The sequence below is a fragment of the Kogia breviceps genome, chromosome 16, assembly GCF_026419965.1.
Source record: "Kogia breviceps isolate mKogBre1 chromosome 16, mKogBre1 haplotype 1, whole genome shotgun sequence".
Classification (NCBI taxonomy): Eukaryota; Metazoa; Chordata; class Mammalia; order Artiodactyla; family Physeteridae; genus Kogia; species Kogia breviceps.
In genome coordinates this window covers 32822533-32840992 of record NC_081325.1, presented here as the reverse complement: position 1 = coordinate 32840992, position 18460 = coordinate 32822533, and the positions used below count along the sequence as shown (strand labels likewise).

At 35.7% G+C, this 18460-nt stretch overlaps 1 protein-coding gene across 2 annotated transcripts in view; it reads left to right on the top strand.

Moving 5' to 3' along the window:
* The window catches only part of DIAPH3 (diaphanous related formin 3), a 565809-nt gene that overhangs the window by 255687 nt on the left and 291662 nt on the right, over nt 1-18460 (top strand). For both annotated transcript variants that reach the window (XM_067016329.1, XM_059042398.2), the window contains one exon: nt 12786-12881. In XM_067016329.1, coding sequence (XP_066872430.1) covers nt 12786-12881 — 96 coding nt within the window. The remainder of the gene's footprint in view (nt 1-12785; nt 12882-18460) is intronic.

The following is an 18460-nucleotide window of genomic DNA, read 5'->3' as shown; positions in this document are numbered from 1 at the left end:
TTATTCTTTTTGTTGCAATGGTAAATGGGAGTGTTTCCTTAGTTTCTCTTTCAGATTTTTCATCACTAGTGTATAGGAATGCAAAAGGATTTCTGTGCATTAATTTTGTATCCTGCAACATTACCAAATTCACTGATTAGCTATAGTAGCTTTCTGGTGGCATCTTTAGTATTCTTTATGTATAGTATCATGTCATTTGCAAACAGTGACAGTTTTACTTCTTTTCCAATTTGTATTCCTCATATTTCTCTTTCTTCTCTGATTGCCATGGCTAGGACTTCCAAAACTATTTTGAATAATAATGGTGAGAGTGGGCATCCTTGTCTTGTTTCTGATCGTAGAGGAAATGCTTTCGGTTTTTCACCATTGAGAATGATGTTTGCTGTGGGTTTGTCGTATATGACGTTATTATGTTGAAATAGGTTCCCTTTATGCCCACTTTCTGGAGAGTTTTTATGTTAAATGGGTGTTGAATTTTGTCAAAAGCTTTTCCTGCATCTATTGAGATGATCGTATGGTTTTTTTCTTCAGTTTGTTAATATGGTGTATCATATTGCTTGATATGTGTATATTGAAGAATCCTTGCATCTCTGGGATAAATCCCACTTGATCATGGTGTATGATCCTTTTAACGTGTTGTTGCATTCTGTTTGCTAGTATTTTGTTGAGGATTTTTGCATCCATATTCATCAGTGATATTTGTTTGTAATTTTCTTTTTTTGTAGTATCTTTGTCTGGTTTTTGTATCAGGGTGATGATGACCTCATAGAATGAGTTTGGGAGTGTTCCTTCCTCTACAGTTTTTTGGAAGAGTTTGAGAAGGATGAGTGTTAGCTCTTCTTTAAATGTTTGATAGAATTCACCTGTGAAGCCATCTTGTCCTGGACTTTTGTTTGTTGGAAGATTTTTAATCACAGTTTCAATTTCATTACTTGTGATTGATCTGTTCATATTTTCTATTTCTTCCTGCTTCAGTCTTGGAAGGTTACAACGTTCTAAGAATTTGGCCATTTCTCCAGGTTGTCCATTTTATTGGCATAGAGTTGCTTGTAGTAGTGTCTTAGGATGCTTTGTGTTTCTGTGGTGTCTGTTGTAACTTCTCCTTTTTCATTTCTAATTTTATTGATTTGAGTCCTCTCCCTCTTCTTCTTGATGAGTCTGGCTAATCGTTTATCAATTTTGGATATCTTCTCAAAGAACCAGCTTTTAGTTTTATTGATCTTTGTAATTGTTTTCTTTGTTTCTATTTCATTTATTTCTGCTCTGAGCTTTATGATTTCTTTCCTTCTGCCAACTTTGTGTTTTGTTTGTTCTTCTTTCTCTAGTCCCTTTATGTGTAACGTTAGATTGTTTATTTGAGTTTTTTCTTGTTTCTTGAGGTAGGCTTGTATAGCTGTAAACTTACCTTTTAGAACGGTTCTTGCTGCATTGCATAGGTTTTGGATTGTCGTGTTTTCATTGTCATTTGTCTCTAGGTATTTTTTGATTTCCTCTTTGATTTCTTCAGTGATCTCTTGGTTATTTAGTAACGTAGTTTTTAGCCTCCATGTGTTTGTGTATTTTACAGTTTTTTTCCCTGTAATTGATATGTAATCTCATAGTGTTGTGGTCAGAAAAGATGCTTGATATGATTTCAGTTTTCTTACATTTACTGAGACTTGATTTGTGACCCAAGATGTGATCTATCCTGGAGAATGTTCCGTGCGCAGTTGAGGAGAAAGTGTAATCTGCTGTTTTCGGATGGAATGTCCTATAAAGATCAATTAAATCTATCTGGTCTGTTGTGTCATTTAAAGCTTGTGTTTCCTTGTTAATTTTCTGTTTTGATGATCTGTCTGTTGGTGTAAGTGAGATGTTAAAGTCCCACACTATTATTTTGTTACTGTCGATTTCCTCTTTTAGAGTTGTTAGTAGTTGCCTTATGTATTGAGGTGCTCCTATGTTGGGTGCATATATATTTATAATTGTTATATCTTTTTCTTGGATTGATCCCTTTATCATTACATAGTTCCTTCCTTGTCTCTTGTAAGATTCTTTATTTTAAATTCTATTTTATCTGATACGAGTATTGCTACTCCAGCTTTCTTTTGATTTCCATTTGCATGGAATATCTTTTTCCATCCCCTCACTTTCAGTCTGTATGTGTCCCTAGAGCTGAAGTGTGTCTCTTGTAGACTGCATATATAGGGGTCTTGTTTTTGTATCCATTTAGCGAGCCTGTGTCTTCTGGTTGGAGCATTTAATCCATTGACGTTTAAGGTAGTTATCGATATGTATGTTCCTATGACCATTTTCTTAACTGTTTTGGGTTTGTTTTTGTAGGTCCTCTTCTTCTCTTGTGTTTCCCCCTTAGAGAAGTTCCTTTAGCATTTGTTGTAGAGCTGGTTTGGTGGTGCTGAATTCTCTTAGCTTTTGCTTGTCTGTAAATCTTTTGATTTCTCCATCGAATGTGAATGAGAACCATGCTGGGTAGAGTAATCTTGGTTATAAGTTCTTCCCTTGCATCTCTTTAAGTATATCATGCCAGTCCCTTCTGGCTTGTAGAGTTTCTGCTGAGAGAAATCAGCTGTTAACCTTATGGGAGTTCCCTTGTATGTTATTTGTCATTTTTCCCTTGCTGCTATCCATAATTTTTCTTTGTCTTTAATTTTTGCCAGTTTGATTACTATGTGTCTCCATGTATTTCTCTTTGGGTTTAACCTATATGGGACTCTCTGTGCTTCCTGGACTTGGGTGGCTCTTTCCTTTCCCATGTTAGGAAAGTTTTTTACTATAATCTCTTCAAATATTTTCTCGGGTCCTTTCTGTCTGTCTTCTCCTTCTGGGAGCCCTATAATGTGAATGTTGTTCCGTTTAATGTTGTCCCAGAGGTCTCTTAGGCTGTCTTCATTTCTTTACATTCTTTTTTCTTTATTGTGTCTGCAGCGGTGAATTCCACCATTCTGTGTTCCAGGTCACTTATCCATTCTTCTGCCTCAGTTATTCTGCTATCGATTCCTTCTAGGGTATTTTTCTTTTCAGTTATTGTATTGTTCATCTCTGTTTGTTCTTTAATTCTTCTAGATCTTTGTTAAACAATCCTTGCACTTTTTGATCTTTGCCTCCATTCTTTTCCCGAGTGCCTGGATCATCTTCACTATCATTATTCTGAATTCTTTTTCTGGAAGATTGCCTATCTCCATTTCATTTAGTTGGTTTTCTGGGGTTTTTTCTTGTTCCTCTGTCTGGTACATAGCCCTGTGCCTTTTCATCTTGTCTGTCTTTCTGTGAGTGTGTATTTTCCCCGACAGGTTGCAGGATTGATTGTAGTTCTTGCTTCTGCTGTCTGCCTTCTGGTGGATGAGGCTCTCTAAGAGGCCTTTGTAAGTTTCCTGATGGGAGGGACTGGTGGTGGGTAGAGCTGTCTGTTGCTCTGGTGGGCAGAGCTCAGTAAAACTGTAATCCACTTGTCTGCAGATGGGTGGAGCTGGGTGCCTTCCCTCTTGGTTGTTTGGCGTGAGGCTACCCAGCACTGGAGCCTACCCGGGCTCTTTGTTGGGGCTAATGGCGGACTCTGGGAGGGCTCACGCCAAGGAGTATTTCCCAGAACTTCTGCTGCCAGTGTTCTTGTCCCCTGGTGAGCCACAGCCACCCCCCGCCTCTGCAGGAGGCTCTCCAACACTAGCAGGTAGGTCTGGTTCAGTCTTCTATGGGGTCACTGCTCCTTCCTCTCGGTCCTGATGTGCACACTACATTTTTTGTGCCCTGAGTGGAGTCTCTGTTTCCCCTAGTTGTGCCGAAGTCCTGCAATCAAATCTCGCTAGCCTTCAAAGTCTTATTCTCTAGGAATTCCTCCTCCCGTTGCCAGACCCTCAGGTTGGAAAGCATGACGTTTGGCTCAGAACCTTCACTCCAGTGGGTGGACTTCTTTGGTATAAGTTTTCTCCAGTTTGTGAGTCACCCACCCAGCGGTTATGGGATTTGATTTTATTGTGATAGCACCTTTCCTACAATCTCATTGCGGCTTCTCCTTTGTCTTTCCATGTGGGATGTCTTTTTCGTGAGTTCCAGTGTCTTCCTGTTGATGATTATTCAGCAGTTAGTTGTGATTCCTGTGTTCTCAAATGAGGGAGTGAGAGCATCGACCTTCTCCCTATTTAATATGGCATTGCTTTATATTTGTAAGTTAATATAATTTATTGTTACTTTTTCTATTCCCAGGTTACTTAGCACTGTGTGTACAAATACTAATAAGTTGGCTTATTAAGTCTTTCCATTCTCCAGCATGCTAGATATCCTGAATTACTTGTGTCCTCATTTGGAGTTAATCCTTCTTTTAAATTAGGAATGTACACTGAGTTCTTATTCTTTTCATAATAGGGTTCTTTTACCCTTCAGTTGATTCTCTTGTGTATGCATTAGCATGTCATACATGAACTTTTATTCTTTGTTTTGTAGTTTCTTTAGCAGAGGTGTATTTCTGCTTTCTAATATCATCAGAGGATATATGGGAGTAGCTTGTACTAGCAAAAACAGTAGTTAGAAAAATTATTTTTTATGAATACACATATTATTCCATGACCGGGAAACAGCAACATTCTGAAATAATTCATAGGGGTAGAGTCTAGAAACATTCCTTATAGTGGGGAGATTTTGAGGATACAATTTAGGGATGTTTTTATAAGAAGTTGTGATGAGCCAAGAAAGAGCATGTGAGAATGGGCTTCATTCTCTGGTAGCTGAGTGATTACTTTTACTTTCTTCCCTCATACCTATGGTTTATTTAATCAAAAGTCATCTCAATTTGTAACTAATTTAATTAAAGCAGTTAACACTAAGATATATACGATAAATAGGCTTAACTGTCCTAGAGTTATTTTTCACCCCAGCAAAGGTTGTTAAGTTAAAAAAAAGTTGTTGAATATGTGATTTTGAAGGGTGTTGATAATTTTATTTGATTTGAACTCCTGTTTTTCTGCTATCTAAGTCTTTGGTCATGAAGGGGTGTTTACACACAAGGGAACCTGAAGAAAGTGGTTCTTTTAGTTTGTAGTGGTAATACTTTTGAGATGAGCAATATTGCTAATTTCTGTGGTTGCAAAGGTCCTTTGAGATCAAATAGTTTCTATAAGAGTTTGTTTTGATCAGCTTGTTTTTTCATATAGGAAAATGAGATGTAGAAAACAAATTGCTTTTAGTTAAGTATGTAGAAATCATGTGATCTTTTTTTTGGTATGTGATCATTTTGAAGTATATGTTTTAAGTTTTTTATAAAGTGTATTCTCAATGCCTTAATAATCCTCTTGTACATCGTTTTTAAAAAAATCTAGCTACACCTCTAGTTCAAGGCTTGTTAAATAATGAACTCCTTCTCCCTTATCCATACAGGACTTGAGTTATAGAGAAAAAGTCCTTCAAGAAAAGTTGTTTTGTACCCTTGTCTTCTAATCGTATAGAGAAATGGGCATTTCTTTGCTATACTTTTGATCGTTACTGGTGTTGAAATCATCTATTCCACAAGATTTTATTTAGTGCTTCAACTAGTCTTCTTATATAATATATAATTCTTAGCCTTGGGTTGCCAAACAGACATCTTTTTGCTAGTAAAATGCTCTGATTAGTTATGGCAGTCATATATTAATATTTGAGTAAAAAAAATAATCTGTTTCTGCCCTATTTATTTTCTTTGCAGTTAAGCACATAGCCATTTATTTTTGTGCCTAGAAATATTAAAACTGGGTTTGACAGATCAGATATGACTAAAGCTATTTATACAATTATAGTTTTCAGTACCAAAGTGTTTACTTTGATATTTTGCCAAGGGGATAGTGCCAACTTAAAAAATGCTAATTTATTCCAAGTTTTTGCTTTTTTCTATGTATTTTGTATCTTCTGTCTTCGAGCTGCCTAAATCTTCCTTGAAACCATATCGTCCTATCACAACTCCAGCAGTACTGACTCTCAGAAATCTGCTTTCTTTTCTCAGCCATTCACCTATTCTCAATATCACCCCTAAGACTCCCAGGTCCATTCCGTTCACCCCATGTAGCTGAATAACTGAGCGTCGTCCAAAGGGAACCACTATGTGAGAGTAGTGATGGGTGAATTCTCGACTTTCCCTTTGGAAGTATGGTTTTTTTCCATAACTTTAAATTCTGCTCATTTTGTTCAGCAGACCAAGCATTTCTCTTCCTTCCCCAGGTCCACTCACTGCCTCACCTACTCTCCCAATGAACACGTGCAGCAAGGGAAAATTCTATTACCTGAAAAAGCAACGCTTGGGGAGTTAACTTCCTCTTATAAGCTTGGTTGCAGACTGATTTCCTGCTGCAGATTCCCTGCCCCAGAGCTGCTCTGGGCCTGTGATGCAGTGGTCAGTGTTCTTGTCTGGGATCTGGTGACAGCCGAGGCCTTTGTGTGACCTCGGGCAAGTAACTCATATTTTCTCTACTTAGGTTTCCTCACTGATAGATGAGGTAGTTAAACTTAATATTCAAGGGCTGTTTGCTTCTAAATTTCAGCCCAATAAATTTTTGATACTCTTTATTGGCCTCTTAGAACCTCAGTAGTTAGAAAAGTCAGGAAGAAAAACAACCACAATTGTGCAAATAATCTCTAGTTTATAGCTCTCTCTCTGCCCCCCACCTTTCACCCCATATGAAGGTTGTGGTAGGCCTCAGTTTTCATTTCCTAATCATATGATTTATGTTCGCTTTATTTCTGTAGTTGAGATGACTTTTATTGGCTTCTTTCAGTGTCATAGAGAATGGTTATTTAATCATTCAGTCACTTCATTATATCCTCTGAAGGCTAGTGCTATAATAATCTAATGAACAAAAAAAAGGTAATTTAATTTAAACATACAACATGTAAAATTTAATAGCACTTGTACTAAATGAAAACCGAAAAAAATTAAAATGCTTAATATTTTAAAAACATTGTCTTAAGATAGTTATCCAGGAAGCTCTGACAAAAATAGAATAAAAAATTATTAGTCACATTTACTGATTTAAAATACTCAACTGTGGAAAGAGAAACTATAGTATTTATTACATTTTGTGCCTCTACTAGATGCTCACACATTTAGAATTGTGAGAATTGTGCATATTCTAGAATTGTTTGCAATGGTTAAATAATGTACTGTAAAATTTATGTGGAATCCTATTCCTAGAAAAGGTCACATTTTTAATCAGTCTGATGAGAAAATAATGGAAAATGAACTAGAGTAAGATGTATAACCATGTACCATGGAACTGTGATATTTAATGGAAAATTTAGTATGAAAGAAAAGATTTTGAAAGGAGATTCTTTATATAATTTTGCTGCTATTTTTGAAACTTTGAAAATAGGAAAAGAATAAAGAGAAAATGTAATTAAAAAAGACTTTCAGTTCATGGCTCTCGGCAACAAAGAGTTTTGTCATCTTTGACTTTTTTCTGACATAAAACCCTCATGAAATGCGGCATATGCTGTGTTAGTGATCAGAACCATTCTTGAACAGGATTAATCTTCTTTCGGAAAAATGTAGCCTTACTAAACATCTCTAGGAAATAAGGTTTAACACGGACTTCTAATGGCAGAAAAGCTAGACCACAAGTACAGATGGCACTAATAATCTGACTTTATGACTCATACTTGAGGAGAACTAGTATTTTAGTGAAAATGTATTGGTATGGGGTTTAGAATAGGAGCTCCTCCAGTGGATGGGATGTGTCTAAAATGTGCTCGCCTCTGGGCTCCTGAGTTGTGGTCAGGCACTCTGTTTCTTATCCCTTATTTCTCTTTCACTGCAGAGGTAGGGGATGGTTTCAGGAAGGTAATGATCATTTCACTTCATTCTCATAAGTCCTTAGAGGGCCAGTGTCTCCAGGTGAGGGAGGTAAGCTGCAGTGGACTGTGTCTGGTACTCTGTGGGGCCAGGATGGCAGAACGTGGCATTGAGATTCCAAGCCTGAGTTCCTTGCAGGACCCTGCACTCTCCTGGCTAATATTCCACAGAGATACTGTCAGCATGGGAAACTGAAATAGGCTTTTGTGAAAAAATTTCATTCTCGCTAAACAGCCTCCTTTATTCTTAGTCCTCTTTAATGCATCCCTGTTGTTGTCAACATGTATATCCTGCTTTATCAGTGACCTTTGCATAAACATTTTCACTGGTTTTACTCTGATTTGAGGCAGTCCATTATCTGGCTGTAGTTTTTCCCCAGCAGTACTTTTCATTATTTCTCAGTATGAAAGATTTTAACCAAATCAGTCTGTTTGGATAATAAACTGATTATCTGGTTTCATATCTACATAAGCATATTTCTACCTTTTTTTTTTTTGAATCTTGTTTTCTATCTTAGAAAACTCTGCTTCTTCCTCCCTTTACCCTATTCCCATTCCATCTTTCCCCAGCCATTCTTTGACTATATGGAGCAGAGAAGAGAGGAGAAAGCCATGATTTCATTGCATTATGGGTATGCTGATACATTAAACTCAATAAGAGTCTAATTTGTCATTTTTATAAAAAAGCAGAATTGGTTAAAATTGCTTCAGTTTCTGATTTGCAGGTTTAAGTGGTCAAGATTGCTAGATAAACTTTTTTCTTTTTTTAATGTGACACCTAACATATTTTACAACTAGTGGAAAGAACATTAGAGTCAAAGTGTAGTGACCCTTATTCTTTTATCAGATCTGTTCCTTTTAAAACTACTTATCTTAAGCATTATCTTTCTCATCATGATTATGATAATGATGATAGTAGTCACAGAAACAGTATTACTCTTATGAGAATTGTATAAGCAAGTGCAACAGAAAGTGTTCAGTGCAATGCCTAGTAGATGTTCAGTCAATATTATTTAAAATTTAAGGTTATTCGTTTCTTGACTTTTTTCTTTATGTAGACCAGAAAATGTTTCAGAATGTGACAGGTTACTGCTGTTGAGAAATAAACTGATTTTTAAAAACTTAGAATCATCCTTTTCCTTGAGGATAAAGATAGGAAAATAAAATGTATACATTTTCTAAAGAGTAAGGGATTGCCATTTGGTCAGGTTGAGGAAAGGAAGTTCACTAATAAAATTTTTACTCGCCTTCATCTGAAAATTTTAACCTATATAACAAGACAAGGAAAATATTTCAATACTAGGAATAAGGAGACAAATGTGTCATTATTTGCTGATAACTGGAGAACCTGTGACAGTCAATAGAATAATTATTAGGACTGATAACCTGTATCACTGTTTCAGGTTTCTCTTCTGTACATTCAGCTGCCTCTTGTACATGACCATGTGGAGAGAAAAGAGCTCCTCAAACTACACGTTTAAAACTGGACTAGGTCAAAACTGTTCCTCATTTGTTGTTGAATTAAATAAACAACACCATCATCATCTGCCTGGTTACTTAAACCCTTCTTTCTCCTTTAGTCTGCAGGTATATACATACCTACAGACATTTACTGAACTTCTGCTATGTTCCAGGCTTGGTGCTCAGTATACAACGGTGAACAAAGTTCCTGCCTCTAACAACTTGCTTTCTAATGGGGGAAGAGAGACAGTATCATATTTATGATATGTGAAGAGTAAGTGCTTTGGAGGAGAAAAAAGGCAGAGTGATGGTGATAGAGAATACTGGGCAGGGGTCGGGGTGCTATTCTGTATAAGGAAGTAAGAGAAGTAAACCTTTTCTTTTAAGGTTTAACAGGAGTCTTTTGCTGTGTTGTGGTGAAGAGACTGCAGTTGGTCAAGCTTGGAAATGGGGAGACTAGTTAGAAAGCAATTGCAATCCAGGTGAGAAAGGATGGTAGCCACAAGCGAGGGAGTATAGTAGCCCCTGCTTATTTTAGTGAATATTAAATTTTAAATTTAATATTAAATATTAAATTTTAGTGAATATTTTAGAGTTAGAATTGATGGGGTTCACTGACGGACTAAATGTAGTTTTGGGTTAATGGAAAGAGGGTGACTTCAAGCTTTGTGACTTGAGCAATTGCAATAAGAGCATTCCCATTTCTAAGATGAGGAAAATTCCAGGAAGAGCAGCATGGAGGTGTGTGAATGTGGGTTTTGGACACGTGAAGCTGACGGTGCCCATTAGACATCCAAGTAGAGGTGTGAGAGTAGGCAGTTGGATAGTCAAGTTGGAACTCAGGAGATGGGTCTGGACTGGATTCTGCTTTGAGGGCTCATCCATTCTCTCCATCCTGGTGGTCTGGGTGAGGTCCCATTCTTTTCTCATTTGGATTACTACAACTCTCTTCTGTCTTGCCCTTCAACCATTATTTTTGCCACTCTTTCAATACACCTTCAGTAGGCTGAGTTTTTTCTAAAATGCAGTTCGTTTGATTTCTCTCTCATACGTAAGCCTTCGCTGGCTCCACATTGCTCTGAGGATAAAAGCCAGAATTCTTATCATGGCTTAAAAGGTCTTGCATGATCTGGTGTCTGATTAATTTCTGTTGTCATTTATTTACACCCAATATTCTTTGCCCTTCTTCTTGTTTTTTTAAAAATTATTTATTTATTTATTTATTTTTGGCTGCGTTGGGTCTTCATTGCTGTGCGCGGGCTTTCTCTAGTTGTGGTGAACTGGTGCTACTCTTCGTTGTAGCGTGCGAGCTTCTCATTCTGGTGGCTTCTCTTATTGTGGAGCATGGGCTATAGGCACGCGGGCTTCAGTAGTTGTGGCACGCAGGCTCAGTAGTTGTGGCTTGCGGGTTCTAGAGCACAGGCTCAGTAGCTGTGGCGCATGCACTTAGTTGCTCCGTGGCATGTGGGATCTTCCTGGACCAGGGATCGAACCCATGTCCCCTGCATTGGTAGGCAGATTCTTAACCACTGTGCTGCCAGGGAAGTCCCACTCTTATTATTCTTAATTCTTTCTGTGCCCTTCAAGTTCTTGCAGAACCTGAAACACTATCCTTCCATTATCTATCTGTGTCCTTCCTTCCCGCACCCTAAAACTTTCTCACCTGGCTAACTTCTTTTCGCTTTCTAGCTTTTGCTTAGATATCATTCATTCCATGAAGACTATCTCTGGCAAGTATGGGTTAATTTTCTTTAATATCCTGCGGTTCTCACCCAAACACTGAAGATATATCTATGTACTGTAATTGCCATTTGCTTTGCAGTCCTCTCGATTTGGTCTTAAATTCTTTGAGGCCAAGACATCTCCATTTTGTCTAGCATGGTCTTTTTTAGTTGGTGCTTAATAAATACTTCTTACTTGAATGAAAGAATAAATAAGTAAACTGAATGATTATAAAACATATATGCAAAATTCAGCAGTTTCTATATTCTAGCAGTAACTAGTTGCAAAGTATAGTGGGGAAATGTAGAATTAATCAATACACCCTAGGAGTATAATAGGAATGTAATAAACATACTTAGGATACCTAACACTAACAATAAATATACAGGATGCCTATGCAGAGTGCTGTGTTAAGTTGAAAAGTTATAGACACATGTCATGTTCATGATTAGGAAGTTTAGAAATTGTCAACATATCAAATTTGCCTGAACCTGTTTACAAATCCCTTGCAATTCAAATACAATTCAAGTGGATTTTATTTTTGGAACTTTGGAATTACTCTAAGGTTCCTGTGGAAAAATAAATGAGAAAAGTGAAGAAAGTTTAGAAAAGGAAGAAAAGTAATTTGAACAGCCAGTTATGTAGTAAGTTATATCATAAATCCTATAGTGCTTAAGACAGAATGATAATAGCACAAGAGTAGTACATGGAACAATGGAGCAGAATTAGAAGTCCAGGAAAACACATAGAATAAAAGTGTAATATAAAATCAGTTGAGAAAGATGGTTGATTATTCATAAAATGATAGAAATAATTAGTTAATAAATATTTTGAAAAGTATAAAATTTGATCCTTATTTCACACTATGTACCTAAACATGTAATTATAATGCTTTTCTGATATACAAAGAATTTAATTATAATGTGCTGTCTTGTATATGAAGATTGTTTTCGAAATTATTCTTCCTCAACATTAGTGATTTATTTGTACATATCTAACTAAACAATTTGATCCGTTGTTCTTTGTTATCAAGATCCTAATTTTGTAAAGATGACTTACTTTCATCCGAAGTGCTGTCAACGTATGCAAAAGAGAGGAAAGATGACAGGATCGCTTTATTGGTTCCAGCTGTTAACCTTGACTGTCATGTGCTGTGCTATAATCACAGTTCATATTATTGTTGTTTAGCATGATGTATTTATTCTCTTATTTTTTAGCAAAGACAGAGAGGTTTAATGCATTTGCTGAGTTTTAAAAGCTCAGATAAAGTAGGTTGATTATCAAAATTTGAATATTTTTCAAAGATTTGAAAAACAAATTGTAAACATTCTACTCTTTGAGTTTTATATGAGCTGTCTTTTTAAATGAACAAGGTGTATCAAACATAAAACAGCTGGGTGTTTGTCTTTGTTTAGCACTCTTAGAGCTAACTCCTTAACCTATCCTAAGTGTAATACATTTACTTTTATAATTGTGTGCTGTACATTGTTCAAAGGAGCTAACTGTACTTATTCTTCACCTGATAGCATTGATTTCCATAGTGCACATCAGCTTTGTTTTTGTTTTTGCTGTTTAGACCTCTAAATATTTACTCTTAGTAGTTTTTCTAGGGAAAGAGCCGCCACTCCCTATCTGAAATAGTTTAGGTCTTGGGATATCTATTATTCTATTATTTTTATAAATGATTTAAATGATTTATATCTTTTTTTAGATTCTTTTATGACAAAGTTCATATCCTGTCTTTAGGCAATTGAGTGCCTACCACCCTTAATATGGATCTATCCTTGGTTTTACAGCGAGAAGAGAAGAGGAAGATTTTGAAGAGAAGAAAGCTATTAAGAAAAGAATTAAAGAACTTAAATTTCTAGATTCTAAAGTTGCCCAGAACCTTTGTAAGTATCAGATTTCAGTACAATTAAATTAGTGAAACACACCACTGAACACACTGGTTCCTTTAAATTATTTCATTTTCTTTTTGACTTGCTTTTCATTTTATGTTAATTTTATTATTATCATTTATAATAAATTCAAAGATAATTTTCCTTTCCTTTAGGTAAATTATGAGTTAAATCCTTCAAAAGATTAATGCATTTTAGAAGATAAAACTAAGAAAGGGAAACATATTTCCCATAACTGAAAAGAGACCTACCCTTTAAAGTCTTTCTTTTAAGTATAACAGTAAAGAATTATGGAATTTAGGTGATGACATAATATTTTGAAAAAAATTGGTAGTGGATTATTTCTTCTTTACCACTGAATCTCTATTATTTGCGATACTTTATCACACACAAAGGAGGTTGGAATGTTAACGGAAATAAGGATGATGATTAAAATGAATTCTGTTATCGCATCTGAGCAGTTCAAAGCCTTTCCTCAAAAGTACTGACTGGAAACATTTTAGATTTAATTATTGTTACAGGAGCTAAATTCTTAGTATTGAATTGTTTTCCTGACTGAATTATTGTGGGAGAAGAGGGCAAATAGTTTTGCTTCTGACTGATTTCTAACTGCATCTTAAATGCATTAAAGATAGTTCTATTTGGAACTGAGATAGTATGATCTGGATATATTACTTTTCTGATGCTTTAAGAGGGATAAAATGTGGAGAGTCTAGAGACACGAAGAGCTAACATGGCTTTTAGTCTGCTTTTCAATTATTACATTCCTCAAGTGAGCTTTTTGCAAATATTGGGACAAAACAATTCTTGATGAGAGGATAAAGATCCATGCTATTGATTAAAGAGGGAGTTAAGTTAGTGTACAGAGAAGGCAGAGTTGACATTCCTTTTGTGAAAGGTTTGAAACCCTCTTGCTTTGCAACTCGCTATGGCAGAGGGCCATCTCTTTTCTGCAGTGTAAGCCTGACAGGATCCTCGTGGGTAGTGTGCAGACATTAGCGCTATTGGCCAATATACAGTTTTCTATTTCTGGGCACATACCTGCCCGTTTCAAGTTAGGTGGTACCATGTGACTTGCTTGGGCCAATGAAAATATCAGTGGGGATGAGGTAACTTTTGTGTGGAAGCATTAATTGCTGATGGGAGCAGCTCCAGTCCTCTCTGCCCCGCACCCAGAGTGGTGTTCAACATCCCGATATGAGGATGATAAGTAAAAGAGCCTGTCTTCCTGGTGTGTGATGGACATGTAGTCTGAATTAGAAATATGTCTTGCAGGGGAGGTTAGACCAGTGAAATTTTGGGGTTTGTTATGTGATACAGATATTTCAGGGAATTTCCCTCTTAAAGGAACATTGTCTCTGTTAAAAGCATTAGTAACTTAGATAATGTCAGAAAGTTCTATACTCTGTGATTTGAAAGATAATTTTTGTCTTGAAAAATGTTTATGACCTGCATTACAAATTGTCTTGTTAGGTAGGTGTCCTAAAGAAATATCATTTTGAGTATAATTCTTTTTAGATGGGTTAGCCATGATAAGATAGCCTAAATAGCCATCTCAAAGTTGAATAATTGACCTGTTGAATAGGGTTCTACTTACATATTACACACATGTGCTAAATGGGATTTCAAATTTAATTGTAATAGCTGATGTGCTAGTTCTGTATTTGGCTCTTTAACCTTTACTACAGTCTCATCATGTAGGTAGTAGTACTGACGTGGGTGTAGCAGTTCAGTGACTTGAAAAAGATCGCTGATTTTGAAAATGGCCAGTAGGTATAGGGCATATTTATTCCTGTTTAGAGATAACAAAATTATATTATCATAAAGAAGGATATCATTGTCTGGGTTGCTGTAGCTAGGGCATATATATCCATTCATTTAGTTGTTATACATGTTTTAAAGTATAAGATCAAAAGGTCAGAATTCATACCAGGTCATCATATTATGAGGTAATCCATCTCAGATTATTCTTACCCTCTCTGATTGTAGCAAGTGTTATGATTTAAGCTTTAAGAAGCTTTAGCAGCCTATAATCTTTACTGTAATTATAGTCTGATTCACAGCTGGTTTTTGTCTAGGAAATTCAGAGTCTTCTGAGATACTGAATTCTGAGAAGAGTCTTGTGATGGTGACAAGACTCTATCCTATCACTTAGAAATCTAAGATACTTTCTTTTAGATTTCCCTTAACTGAAATATTTCAGAGTTTTGAGGAAAGGATCTAAAATCCACAGATTTATTTACCTATTTATTTAAAGGTGGGTTAGGATCCCTATATTTTGAGTTTGTAAAGGTTTTGGCAGACTCTGGGCTCAGTGTAAAAGATAGAATTCTAGCCATTCTAGGATCAAGAGATGGCTCAGGAGTTTTACAAGGTTCATATGCTTTACCAGATGTTTTGGAGTGGGTAGTAGAGCTATAAAGGGAGGAACCCTGAAACCTAGGAATTAATGTAAAGGTTTAAATATTTATAAGTTCCCTTGTGGAAAACATGTGTGACTGGCTCCAAAATCTGCACACTTTACACTCCTTCACTGCATTCAGAGCTTCCCACTGGGATCAATATAATCACATTTTGAAGGATAAAATGCATGTTAGTATAAAGATTCAGTTTAATGGATATTTTTTAAGATTTAAATGAGTATCTCATTATTCTCTATAACTTAAAAAAATTTTTTAAAGTTCTATACTTGTTTTCTGATTTGTGTTATGCATTAGGCCATTTTCAACTCTTCTGTAGTTTATTTGCCCTTAGTTATAGCAAATGTTTTCCCCAAAACTTATTCATAAACTATAAAGAAAACCATAGTTCAATCTTTATAAATATATGTTTAATATATATGTTAATTATGGAATAATACCTGAAAGTAGTGGATGAATTACAAATATAGAAGAAAGTTAAGGAATAAGTTAGGTCTATCTGCAAAGTAGATTTTTCTATTCACATTTAATTTTTTCTTTCACGTATTATTGTATGTTGTTAAACATGTATTATTAATTGTACATTGTGTTATTTATGTTTATATAATTACATAATTGTATAAGTGAGATCATATAGTTGTTTTATTTGCAAAGTTAGGGGGTCCCCAAAACTACCTTCACTTCTGACACCAGTTGCAAATTTGGGGGTCTCCAAGACCACTCTTAAGTTTGATAATTTGTTAGAAGGACTCACAGAATTGACTGAAAGCTGTTTTACTCATGGTTATAGTTATTATAGCAAAATGGTACAGATTAAAATTGCCAAAGGGAAGAGGCATGTGGGGCAGAGTCCAGGAGAGTTGTAAGCATAAAGTTTGCAGTTGTCCTCTCCCAGTGGAGTCATGGATAGTAGTAGCTTCTCCCAGCAACGATGTGTGACAGTTCTCACAGATTATTGCCAGTAGAGATGCTCGCCCTAGGCTTGGTGTTCAGAGTTTTTACTGGGTCTTGATTATAGCTGAACCCCCAAATGATGGCCTTAGTTCCCAGCCCCTCCACAGTTCAAGCTAATATTGTGTGACCCAAAGCCCCCACCATAAATCACATTATTAGCATAGACTGTCTGGTGTGGTCCAGTGAATGCCCCAGTAAACAAAGACACTCTTATCACACAGGGCATTCCAAGGGCTTACAGAGTACCTCATAGGAGCCAGACCTTACTTGGGTAAACTTAATCCTTTACCACACAGTATGTCATCTTTTTCCACCAGATGCATTTTGTTTTCATATTATTCATTTAAATTTGTTTCAAATATATTGTTATGACATATTACACATACGAGAGAATATATAAAATGCATGATATATAAATCAAACATTCATACCTAAAGAAATGGAACATTACTAATACTTAGGGACTTATATATTACCCTCTCTAATCTTATTCCCCTTCCTGTGAGAAGTAACCTTATCCTGAATCTTGGGTTAAATCTTCCCTTCCTTTTTTCTCTACAGTTTTACTAACTACATACATGTTCCTAAACAATAAGTTGTTGGTTTTGACTAATACTGAATATTACATGTATAAAATCATATCATGTTAATGCATCTAGCTACAGTGTATTCATTTTCATTGCAGTTTAGTGTGTATAACATTCTTTGAATATTATACTTTATTTCATTCGACCTCTGGGTTGTTTCCTACTTTTGGTGATACTAAGGGTGTGGCATACTATAGTTCTCAGGCTAAATGTCGTCCATTGTCTGTTTTTTTTAAACAGGTTTTATTGGAACTTAGCCAGGGCCGACTTTTACATATTATCTATGGCTGCTTTTGGGCTGCAATAGCAGAGTTGAGTAGTTGTGACAGACTGTATAGCTCACAAAACCTAAAATATTTACCATGTAGCCATTTACAGAAAAAGTTCGGCTTTTCTCTAAGTATACCTCTATATATACACCTGTTCTGCATTCGTACCAATTTTCTCTTCCAGTATCAAAGCTTGAGTGTTCCCACTGTATAAACTCTCCCATGCTTGGTGTTTTACAAGAAGCTAATGTAGCTTTAAAGAAAAAATTATGTTTAGGACTTGTTGAGCCTCCTTGTTCTGATGATTTCTCTCTAAAATTCTGGAAAATGACATTTTCTCTTTAAATATGCTTCTTCCCTGGTGTGTGTGTGTGTGTGTGTGTGTGTGTGTGTGTGTGTGTGTGTGCGCGCACGCATGTGTGTGTGTATGTGCATGTGTTCCTTTTGGAACTCCAAGAAGACATTTTTAGGTGTCCTTACTCATCTTCTATGTCTCTTAACCTAGTACTTTTCCATCTCTTTGTCTTTGTGTTTTGGGTAGCTTCTCTGCCTATGTCAGCAATTTTCTCTTTATCTGATGTCTAATCCATGTGAGTTTTCCATTTCAGTAGCTAAATATATATATTTTTATTTTTAAAGTTTTTTTCTCCCTCAAATCTTTGTTTTTCTTTCCTGTCCAGTGTTTCAAACTTGTCTTTCATTTCTTTAAGTAATTATTTCATTTTCTCCAGGATTTCTATTTTCCTTTCTTTCACTACAGCTCAGAAATAGATTTAAGATTAAGATAAAACATAACTTTTTAAAAATATTTCAAGGTTCTTTGTCCACTTTGCCATGCTGCCTGAAATACAAAACTATAATTTCTTTCTCTCAATTACTATATTATGCCTCAGTGTAATTCTTTCCTTTTAATCTTTCTATTTAACATTATAACCTTGTCTATGTTTTGTTATTGTGGCCATGGTTAGGTTTCTTGAGTAGAATATACTCTCTCTCAAAGGAAATTTTAAGGATTCTGATTAATCTTACTATCTTTCTAAGTTTGCAGTACAGGTACTATCTTAACAATTTGCCTTCTCAATTTGCTTACTTCTGATGTTTAACTTATTATATATTATTTTTTGGTAACTTTTTTCTTATTCCTTTTAGTTTTCATACATTTTTCTCATTTTCCTATTTGGACCTCATTGTATTCTAAATGAAGTGGGAGAAACACCTCTGAATTTTGAGGCAGGTTCATCTCCCCAATTTCCTTGCTTTTTAATTGTTTTAAGTGCTTTTAATTGTTATAGTGTTTTCTTTTTATTTTGTCAGATATCAGTCTTTTCATATGTTTTTCACTG